We start from the raw sequence: 11,365 nt of genomic DNA on the forward strand, positions 1-11,365 counted from the left end.
GCGTCCAGGGCCACGGCGTGGAGGCGGGAATCTTTCCGTGCGTGGAGTTTTGGCGGTTTTCACAAAACCGGCCACCTCACCGGGTTTCGTGGACCCCTCAAAACTGCGGATCAGATCTGCATCGATGTGGCGGCATCGCGGAGAAGACTTCGAGTCGAAGAAAGAAACTCCGCCGTCGGATGAGATCTTGTACCCTTTCCGGTTTTGCCTCTACGGGCGTTTTAGTGTACGAGTCAGGGTGGAGGTCATTTCTGAGAAGGGACTGGTCTGACCGGTCTGTGAGACCGGTCTGACCGGTCGCTCACGAGGTCGTATAAATACATCTCACCTGCCCCTTGGACAGGTGAGCCTCCAAGCCACGAGTCTTTTCTATTTTTCCTTGCTCCTCTCTCTGTTCTAGGGTTAGGCCGAGGTCTCCATGGAAAACGTGGTCTAGATTATAGCTAGGTCCACAAATTTGAGAGGGTGGATGAATGGGTGGAGGTCTAGCTCTTGTATAGGTGATTTCCTCTATAAATCACGATGAATTTGAATGAAATCGAGGACCCTTTTGAGCAGCTCTCTTGTGTTCCCATTTATTTTTTGTTCATGGATTGATTTCCACTCTTTTGGTGGTTTTTGAGATTAAAGCTTTCTCTTGGTGGGTTTAGGGACTCCGTGATTTGCTTCTCGACCATCTAGCCTAGAGCTAAACCCCCGAGAATCACGAGTCCCTCGGATTGAGGTTTTTGGAGTTTTTGGAAAACCCTCTTTTGCCTCTTTCCCCCTCGAAATTCTAGTGATCCTTTGTGTTTTGGATTGATTCTTTTTGTGGAGAGGCTCGTCTCTATCCCAGGAAGCTCCCTGCAAATTTTGAGACCATTTGGTGATGATTTGAATGAGTAATCTTGAAATCACCTCGAGTTCGCGGGCTGGAATTCTGCTTCTGGGTAGAAGCGGTCTAACCGGTTGGGAATTTCAAATCCGGCCCGACCGGCCTAAGCGAGCGGTCTGACCGGTCTCTGACTGTGAGATTTGCAGTTTTTCTCGATCGCTTCAGTGTTTTCTCTCGCTCGTTCCTAGGGCTGATTTGTATTGGTTTAGCTCTTCTATAGCTACTCCACACTTCATCTAGGACTTGAGGGTTTGTGGTGAATTTCGGGATATAGGCCGACGGATCGATTTCGAAATAAATTTTGATCGGCTCCCATTCACCCCCCTCTGATCGCCAGTTTCGGTCCCTCACGGATCACCAACCCGATGGGTGTTTTCAGCCTGTCACGCTCCCGACTTCCATCTTCCCATACACAAATCCTGACCGCAGACGTGAGCTGCGGTCGCAAAAAATGTGTAACTAACTTCTTTCAAGTGTAACTAACTTCTTTCTTCCTGAGGGCCGATTTCCATCTCCGGACACTGATTCCTTTGTAACTAATATTTTTCTTTTTTTTAATGAAAAACGTGTGCAGACACAATGGCGAAAAAAAGATGTGAGCTGCGGTGCACGGTTCAAGGCTGGACCGAAGAGGACATGGCTCCTGCTGCAGTGCGGTTCCGGAAGATCTGGTGGTGAGGGTGGGTCCCATAGGGTTCGTTAGGGCGGCATGACCCACAGCAGCCAAAGAATCGTGCAAGGCGCTGCCGGGCGTGCGCCTTTTTTATTTTTATATTTTTCGAAAACATTTTTTAAAGAAATATATTTTCAATATCACAATTTACAGTTTTGTACCCTGCCGTCCGGCAGAGGGCCTGCCGCCCAGCAGCGGGGCGGCAGGGACTTATATGTAAATTTTAAAAAATGCCGCCAATCCACTGGGCGGCAGGGGGCCTGCCGCCCGCCAGGGGGCGGCAGGCTCCCTGCTGTGGACAACTTGCTGTGGCCATTAGATGTGTTTTAGATATGGATACAAATAAAAACCATTAGTAAAGAACATGAATATGAAAAGTATAAGCTAGCAATTCACACACATACGCAAATGAGAACGAAATAGGTGATGTATGAGAACGAAATAAGTATAACATGATGACATGTCCATAACAAAAATACAGAAACAACTAGAAGCACATCCTAACCACCCCGGCCACCCCGGCCATGTCGATCTCTTTTACGCTGAGCGTGGACGTGGTCTGTAGAGTAGGTGTGTCGCTATGGAGGCCCTACGTCTCTACCTGGACGTCCGGTGGGCACAGGTGTCTGGAAGGTAATATCGGCCTGCGGGTTAGGTGTAGAAAATAACCGACTCCAATTTTCGAAGTTCGCCTCAAAGGTATCCTGTGTGGGCCCTATACAGTAGCAATTAAGATATCTTAATATCGTCTTATAAGTCATATATTTTTGTATATATTCATCATACGTACCTGGTGGTGGTGGATACGAGGAATGACCCATATCAGGAAGCTGGTGGTGGTGCCTGTGTTGGTAGAAATGACATCCCTGCAGTTGGTGCCATGGTACTAAACTGAGTCCCTCCGTGAGGTTGGTAAGGTGGGTGCGCATCACCTGTATGGACTGAGAATTAATTGTTGGCTTCAAAGTAGGAAGTTAGTAAGTATCCTCACGTACCTGGATAATGCTGCTGAGACCAATAAGGTGCTTGGGAAGACTGCTGCTGTGTGGGACCACAAGGAAACGACGTCGAGGCTTGAGACGAACCGTACGAGTCATCGTACGATGTCCGCCTACCAAAGGCTTCAAGCATAGAATGGGATCTTTGTGAAACTCGGGTCCAGGCCGACTCTTGCTCATTTCCTATCCATCATAGATCCCCCTCGAATCCTCATCAAATTCGCCCTGGCATCTAAGTCCATCAACCTGCACATTTCAAACTACAAGCAAGAAAAAAAGGCATTAACACTGTAATCCAAAGTAATTGAAAAGCGATGATAACTTTGACTCACCGCCCCAGCTAATGCTTCGTCCCTATGTCGTGCGTACCCATCCTGTGCTGTCGCAACATGCGGCTGTGGTTGCATGTCAGCATATATCAAGCGGCAACGAGTCTGAGGCTGGTACCAGCTCAGGTACGCCCTGTACGAAGCCTCCGTGTGTGCAGGGGTCGCAAGCGCCACGTTCTCCTCTGTCTGGTCCCAGCCATCGACCCAAGGCTGCACCCTTGTCACCCACATGTTGGAGAAGGGTTGCCCAGTCCTCGATAAACTAAATATTGAAAACAATTTAGTCAAATATGATTAGTTAACTATACAATGCATAGTCACTGAAATAGTATATGAATTGTTACCTGTGGTCATGGCGTTCGACCCGATCCAATGCTGACGGCACAGGATACAACTGACTTTGACCGAACTGTCTCCTGACTCTGTCCGGGCAGTGAGCCTCAATGTAAACGTCGTACACCAACGCTGTAGTTGTCATCCATAAGGCCTGGTCCTGAAAGCAAACCGAAGATATCCCGATCGGTGCACGAGCGTTTATAGCCAACTCGGAGTAGGGCTCCCACACGACGTCTTCAGGTGTCAACCGATCAAACTCAGCCACAAAATCAGGATAGGCCCGACGAGACTGTACGTGGGCCCACCTCTTCTGCACAAAATTAATAATAATATGTACAAATAAGAAATACAAAGAGGGTAAAACAAAACAACAGAATTGCCAACAGAATAGTACGAGTAGTAGTTATTTCCGTACCTGACGAGCGTACCAGAGAGTCCCCATGGTGGGCCTATCGTCCTCGGTGTCACCGTACATATCCAGCTCATACGGTGAGTGGTCGACAAGCGGGCGACCAATTGCTATCCTCTCGTACGACCAAAGTTGTAGCAGAATTGGACATCCTGTAAGAATTGCATTGTGCTTATTTTGCACCGATGCCTTGCAGAGGTCACGGTACGTGGCTGCAAGTACCGCTGCACCCCAACTGTATCGAGGCATTTCCTCCACAGCTGCCTCTGCGATCTCCAGTGCGTAAGGAACAAGCACCATATCCACATAGGCCCCGTGTGAGTTGTTGAACATTATGTATCCAAACAACCACAACAGGTATGCCTCAAGGGATCGAGTGACGCTATCATCATCAGCATCATGTGCCAAATTGTCGGGCTACATAGAAATGATGAACATTTATTAGTACGAGATCAATTATAAAATAAAACCATAACTGCACTAGTAAAAAGCATAACTCTAACATTAATCGTTCCATAACAAGGTATGTACCTGGAACTAGAAGATCCATGCCTTGGCAGGGCCTGTTGCTTTTGGGTGCTCTTCTACATCAATCGCGATGTCAATATTTGCAAAACGCTCTTCTAGATCGTCCAACCACGTAGGCGGGACGACACGAGGCCCTACGGCATCCCCACTGATAGGAAGACCCAGCAGCATCGCAACGTCCTGTAGGGTCGGTGTCATCTCCCCACAAGGGAGGTGGAAGGTGTTTGTCTCAGGCCTCCATCTATCAACTAGAGCCGTGTCATCTCCCCACAAGGGAGGTGGAAGGTGTTTGTCTCAGGCCTCCATCTATCAACTAGAGCCGTAAGTAGAGACCTGTCCAGCTGTACTAAACCACTCTCAGCAAGACGACCTATAATAAGAAGACCAGCCTCACTCAACCTGAAAAATAGAACGATCAAATGTAAGTACATTATGTACGAAACGTATACGAAACAAACGTATTTTTAAAAACATAATCCGACGACATATCACCTGGGCACCCATCGTGGCTCAACAGGAATAAACTCCGCTGGTGGACGTGGACGCAGCACGTTAAGTTTCACGCGCTGAACCACAGCAAGAAAGGACCGGTGCGACGAGTCTATGACTCCGTCAAGTAGAGCTGGCGTATCTCCGGCCATACCTAACAAAAAAAATATAAGTTTTCTGCATTTTCTATAATTTTTCTGCATTTTTCTACAATTTATCTTAAATTTTCATAAACTTTTCTAATATTTTCATGCATTTCCTACAATTTTTTACAATATATTTTTATAAATATATTTTTCTAATATTTTCTAAATTTTTCTGCATTTTCTACAATTTATCTGAATGTTTCATATACTTTTCTAATATTTTCTACAATTTCTGACTATTTCTCGAAATTTTTTCTCGTATTAAACAACTAATCAATACCACAAAAGTTGTTGGTAAACCTAATTGGTTTTTCTAAAAACTAATCTTAATTCTACCTAAATTATATTAAAAACATTACCTAAATCGCTAAAATATCATTAATGCTGCATACACTAATTATAGAATTAAACATACAATAAATTTAGATTGAGAAAGTTGAGAAATATTTATTACCTGCGGTTTGGATCCAAAATCCGGCAGGGCTTCGCCGTTACAACTCTCTCCCTCACCCCTCCTCTCTCACTCCCGCTCTCTGGATGTCGTGGGAAGCAAATGAGGGGGGAAGGGGAGGGAAACCCTTTTATACAGGATTGGGGAGCCTGCCGCCCCTCAGGCGGGCGGCAGGCTCCCGCCAAGGGCTCTCGCGCAAATAATTTTTTTTAAAATTTACATATAAGTCCCTGCTGCCCCGCTGCTGGGCGGCAGGCCCCCTGCCGCCCCCCTGCCGGGCGCCCGGCAGGGGTACAAAACTGTAAATTGTGATATTAAAAATATATTTCTGTAAAAAATGTTTTCGAAAAATATAAAAATAAAAAAGGCGCGCCGGGCGTAGGGCTGTGGATTGGTTGGGAGGACGACGCCCAAAGAGATCTGCGTCGTGGTTGCAGCGTAGCAGGCCCGCAGCCTGATGCTGCCGCGGGCCGCGCGTCTCTGCAAATATCTCGGCCCAGTTTTGTGTGCGCTGGCTGGATCCGCGCTCGCGCTCGCGCAGGCGAGCCCATACTTTATCTTGTCCTGCACGGAATGACAGGCCGAAGCCCAACTGGGATGATGATGGGATAGTTGGCCTGGGCTGATGGCCTGCTCGGCTTCCTTCCGTGTTACTAGACGTCGGCAGTCCACACGCTTCCAAAAATATCTTTGCCGTACCTGGCAACATGATGTGAACCTCCACTTAAAAAAAGTACCTATGGTCCTCTCAGGAAAAGAAAGTCACGCTAAAATGCTGATCTGTTTAAAAATCACTAGCTCCGTTGTCCTTGTATTAAAATATCAGACATACAATATCAAAAGCCTAGATTTTGGGAATGGACGCTATGTCCTTTATTTTTTCTATGTTTATTTTTTCCTCTTTTTTCCTGCTGGCTTTATCCGATGCAATCATGCAATGCAAGCGTCCAGCACGGTGGAAGCTCCACGATTCGATTGGCGCGATACGTGAAGAAAGTGAAATGACAGAGAACCTTGCCGTATACGAACTCGCCCGACCTGCCACTGCAGAAAGGTTTTCTGTTGCAGACGGGAAGCCGTTGGTGCGCGTCGAGCCAGCAATTTTTTTTTTGAAAGCTAGCCAGCAATTTTTCGTCCGGGGAAGTGAGAGAGAGGGATTCTGGCACGCCAGAGATCCCGTGTGTGGATGTGTGATTGTGAAGGCAGGCACCGTCGACGTCGAGCCGCCCGCCGCCCTCTCCTGTAGACGAGCACGGTAAACCGCACGGCATGTCGCGAGCGACGTCGCCTCCCCTCGCCGACGTCGGTCACACTGCACGACGTGGCCCACACCACGCAACAAGATACTTCTCCGAACGCCAAGGGAGGTAGAGCGAGCAACAGCCCAGATCCAGATCCCCGGCGGCCCCACCAGCTGCGCTCCCTCCCCACGCTCAGCAGGATCCAGCCGTCGGCCAGCCCACCCGGCCGAATCCGAGCCCCCCTCCGTTGCGGCGTCCCGCCCATCAATGATCAATCAGTCGCCCTCGCCTCCCCGCCGTACACACCCCCTCCCCCTCCCCCTCCCCCTCCCGCACTCCGGTTCTACGGCCGGCCTCCTTTCCCCTCAACCCCAACCCCGCGACCCAACACCAACAAGAGGAGGGATATCAATCCGCCCCATGCCCACATCCGTCGCCACCCACGCATCCCTCCTCCTCAAAGCCGCAGCCGCCAAGCCCTTCTTCTCCCCCCGCGCGGCGGCCCGGATCCCGCCGCCTCCTCCCCGCGCCCCCGCCGCCGGGCGCCTCCCGCCGGCCACGGCGACGACGGCCGCCGCCGCCGCCGGCGCCAGCCGCTGGTTCCGGTGGCAGTCGGCGCGGGGGCTGTGCGCCGCGCCGCATTCCGGTGGTGGGGCCTGCGGCGAGGGGATGGGATCTGATGCGGTGGTCGGCGCCGGGAGGAGGGCGGTGAACGGGCTGGCCAAGGAGGTGCCGGCGCTGAACGGGATGTCCAAGGAGGACCCGCCGCCGCCCAGGCTGCTCACTCTGCCCACCGTGCTCACCATTGGCCGCGTCGCCGCCGTGCCGCTCCTGATTAGCAGTGAGTTAAAAACCCTTTTCCCCTATCAACTCATCCTGACTCCTGTGTGTTTCTGCTGGTCGGGTTATCACGTGCTGTAGTAGATGGATACGGGAAGTTGGGTTTCCTTTTTGGGCGCTCTTCTTTCGTGGGTGGTAGCGATGTCGGAAGCCCCGCAGTGACGATAACGTCATGCTGTTCAAACGAATACTACTAATAGTAGAAAAGTGCTACTGTTCAAACGAATACCCGACAGTTTGTTGCGAGTGTGTTGCTGCGACAAATTTATCTACTTATCTAGTTGCCTTGCAGTTATCGATGCTGGAGGTGTTACATGAGTGTTTTAGCCTCCTTAATTCAGTGTTTTAACCTTGAGTTGCCAATAGTTACGTGTAACTTGCACAAGCAATTTACATGATGTTTGCCTTAACTACTCACGAAATGAGTTCATGGTTCAAGTTGCAAAGAACATTGGGGTGTTATGGACTGTGGCACATAACTGATTTGGTGATACTGAGGTTACACAAAAACCCACCCCTTCTAGAAACCCCAAGCTGCAGTACTTGGTCAACATTTTCCACAACCTGCACAACAAGTCACATGAGATGGTTGTGCAGGTTGTGGAGAAAGAGATGCTGCCCAGATAATACCATTACCATCTGTCCTTATTTTGAAAGGGTGGGGCTATTTGTAATTTTAGGATCACAAAAACCATGGTTATATGCTACAACACTTAAATCTCAGGGGTTTTATGCAGCCACTTGAACTGCAAAATATTTTGTTTCAATAATTTTCTCAAAATAAATTTAATGCAAAATGAGGCCAGTGAAGCATGTGCAGCTACTGATGCCCTCCTTAAGCCCTAGTGTCAAAACAATTGTCTTTTCATTTATCCTAACAGCCCACAGCTTTTTTGAAATGATTTGGTACATGCATCTTTTTTTAGACCTTGTTGATGCACGATGCAACCATTAAATGGATTGGCGTGATTCTTATCATCCATATAAAGTAAAGGAAACAGTATTTGTTGGCTTACTGGAAGCTGAACAGTTTATTTTCCTTAAATGGTTCAACAGCTTAATTTTCATGCAGTTGGACTTGATGACAAGCCTCCTTAGGCAGCTGTGTCTTTTCTGCTGCTTCTATGTTAGCAAGCTTAAGCACCATGCTCTATTGCTTCAGACACAATATAATTCTGTTGTTCTTGCTGGCCACTGCTATTTGATATGCATTTACAAATTGTTTGGTTTTGTGCTTATGTTTGACCTAGTAATGTTAAATTGTTAATTTGATTGAAGATGTATTATTTTGCAATGGTTTATTTCTCTTAACCTTGCGTTTCGTTATTATTTCTATATTGCCAACAGCTTTCTACATGGATGGACCGTGGGCAGCTACGGCCACAACTGGCATCTTCCTTGCTGCTGCAGTCACTGATTGGCTAGATGGTTATCTTGCTAGAAAGGTTTGTTCAAATATTTTATCTGAATTTATATGCTGGACAGGGTTATTATACCATCATTTTCGACTCCTTTTATCATTTCCTGATATAGTTTATATACAGATGCGGCTAGGAACACCTTTTGGTGCATTTCTTGATCCTGTGGCTGACAAGGTTCTCTCTCCCTCTTCCCACTATATTCTGGCATCTTTATAACTAAGACTGTCAGTTTTCAAAAGATGAGCTACACATGGGATCTAATTTAGTTTCCTTCTTTACTGAAGCTTATGGTAGCTGCAACATTAGTTTTGCTATGCACCAAACCTTTGGAAACATCAATACTCAGGGATGGGCCATGGCTTCTAACAGTTCCTTCCATTGCTATCATCGGGAGAGAGGTATACTCAACCAATCTACATTGCCACTTCCCAAGTAGTTTCTGAAAATTGGTTCTTTTAAAATTTTGTCTTGGTGAGCAATCCTAAATCTGGAAATTTCAGCATGGTGTTGTGGCTTATGTAGTTTTTTTGATATGTTTTGTTTCTCAGTTGCAAATATGACACGCCACCTTATGTACGTTTCATGCATTACTGCCTGCTTATCTGGATCTACCTTTATCCATCAAGTCTTACATGATAAGTTAACAGCATCACAATTATCAAACTGGCCATAAACTTGGTGATTATACAAGTGCATGCATTTATATATACAATTATACCTACAATTTGGAACGGAGGAAGTAACTGATAACCTTCCGATTCCATATGAATATGTGGTGCAGTTTGATTATCAGCTGTATTTCTTTATTCTTCAGCATAGATGTTGTCCAGTTTCCTTTTAAAGAATACCATTGCTTTCTCATGCTATGTGGTAAGGGAGCTTGTTTGCTTGCCACTTTTAATGTCTAACACATTACTTTTCCTTTTGTGTTTGTAGATTACAATGTCAGCTGTGAGAGAGTGGGCTGCATCTCAGAATAGCAAAGTTCTTGAGGTTCCTCTGTCCTCTATTAGTCTTCTGTTCCATTGCTGAAGTTCAACAACTAAAGAAATTTCAACTTTCCACAACAGGCTGTTGCAGTTAACAACTTAGGGAAGTGGAAGACGGCGACACAGATGACAGCATTGACTCTGCTTCTTGCCAGTAGAGACCCAAGGTACTTGACATTTCTTTTGAAGGTGTTACTTATTTGTTTCCTTTTTCGAATTGATTATGATATTGTTCGCGTTGTGCGCTCTATTTTTCAGTCTACCTGCGCAAGGTGCTCTAGTTACCCCTGGTGTTGCGCTGCTTTATGTATCCGCTGGACTTGCCATATGGTCCCTAGTGGTGTACATGAGAAAGATATGGCGGATACTCCTAAAATAGTATTAGCATATAGTGTAATAGAAGAAAGAGAAGTAAGGCAAGGTTGCATTCAGGATGATACAATTTTTGGAAGGTTGTTGAGTTGATTGATGGCCTAGAGCTGGTTATGATCCTCAGTAGCTTGTGCATCATCTATTTTTGGTGAATTTGCCGCCAAAACTGTCAGGATCCTATTAGATTCCTAGAAACAAAAAACATATGATGTGACCTAGCAAGTTGCTGAAGTGATTGCTTCTTTCAGCTATTCAAAGTCATCATGGGCTCATAGCTTGCGTGTCGGACGCCGGGTGTAATGAGATGCAAGTCTACGACCCAGGAGATTGTAACCTTATACAAACACAAAACCGGTGGGTTTATGCGTGTGGAATTCGACCATTGTAATTTACACATAATGTCATATGCCAGGAGCATAAAATTGTTCTTTTCGGGAGTGACAAAACTGAAAACCCCGTCTCCGACGCGTGGGTGAAGAGTGTAGATGCTCTTCTTTTTAATGGCTACGGCTGTTTCTTCTCGATCGCGGTCGTGTACTCGTGTGATCTGATCTGAGACCTGAACTGTTCGTTCCGCGAGTCGCGGTCCAAATCTGGCGAAAGGGCAGGAGGTTGTACATGGAGTTTCATGGTACATGCTACATCATTAACTAGGTGATATCCCGCGCGTTGCTTAGTGAAATTTTTAAATAGAATTTTAAATTGAAATTTGAAAATAAAATATTAAGGTAATTGTATGACAATATTTTTTTACTAATAACATTTTTATGAAAACATGTTTATTTTGTTAACAACGGCTATTAAATGATGATCCTTTGTGTATAAATTTTTTACTCTCAAAGACTAATAAGCTGCATATATGCATGGATGCTATTAGTCATAGAAAATTGATGTAAGAAATAAATATATGGTCTTAGTGGATGGTGACGTGGCGTCTAATGTAGTGGATTATTATATGACGTAGATAGCTTGCATGGTGAGAGAAATAGAGTTAATAATTTTTAGTGAGGTACATCTATATATATTATATAGATTTTGTTGATATGGTGAGGAAAGAGAATGATAAAATTTTATGGGATGAGAGATGAGTTTCATCCCATAAAATTCACTTTACCTTGTTTCTAATGTTGTAACTATGATATAAAACTGTGCACTGAGATTGGCATTTGATTGAAATGTGATCTTTTCCAACTCCGCTGATTTGCTGAAATTGAACTGTTTCTTATGCACAGTAAAACTTATAGAATTGGTTTATTTTAATATATGGAA

General features: G+C 45.9%; 1 protein-coding gene across 2 annotated transcripts; it reads left to right on the forward strand.

Moving 5' to 3' along the window:
• Positions 1-6,799: 6,799 nt before the first annotated feature.
• LOC120652760 (cardiolipin synthase (CMP-forming), mitochondrial-like) lies at positions 6,800-10,542 on the forward strand. Of its 2 annotated transcripts, none has more exons than XM_039930683.1 (7): positions 6,800-7,315; positions 8,662-8,759; positions 8,859-8,909; positions 9,020-9,133; positions 9,672-9,728; positions 9,806-9,891; positions 10,345-10,542. In XM_039930683.1, the coding sequence occupies exons 1-7, from the start codon at positions 6,895-6,897 to the stop codon at positions 10,394-10,396; spliced, it is 879 nt and encodes a 292-aa protein (XP_039786617.1). In that variant the 5' UTR covers positions 6,800-6,894; the 3' UTR covers positions 10,397-10,542. The 2 variants fall into 2 exon arrangements, with proteins under 2 accessions (XP_039786617.1, XP_039786616.1); XM_039930682.1 differs by having other exon boundaries at positions 6,808-7,315; positions 9,983-10,526.
• The last annotated feature ends 823 nt before the right edge of the window (positions 10,543-11,365 follow it).

The sequence above is a fragment of the Panicum virgatum genome, chromosome 9K (genome assembly GCF_016808335.1).
Source record: "Panicum virgatum strain AP13 chromosome 9K, P.virgatum_v5, whole genome shotgun sequence".
In the NCBI taxonomy this organism is placed as follows: Eukaryota; Viridiplantae; Streptophyta; class Magnoliopsida; order Poales; family Poaceae; genus Panicum; species Panicum virgatum.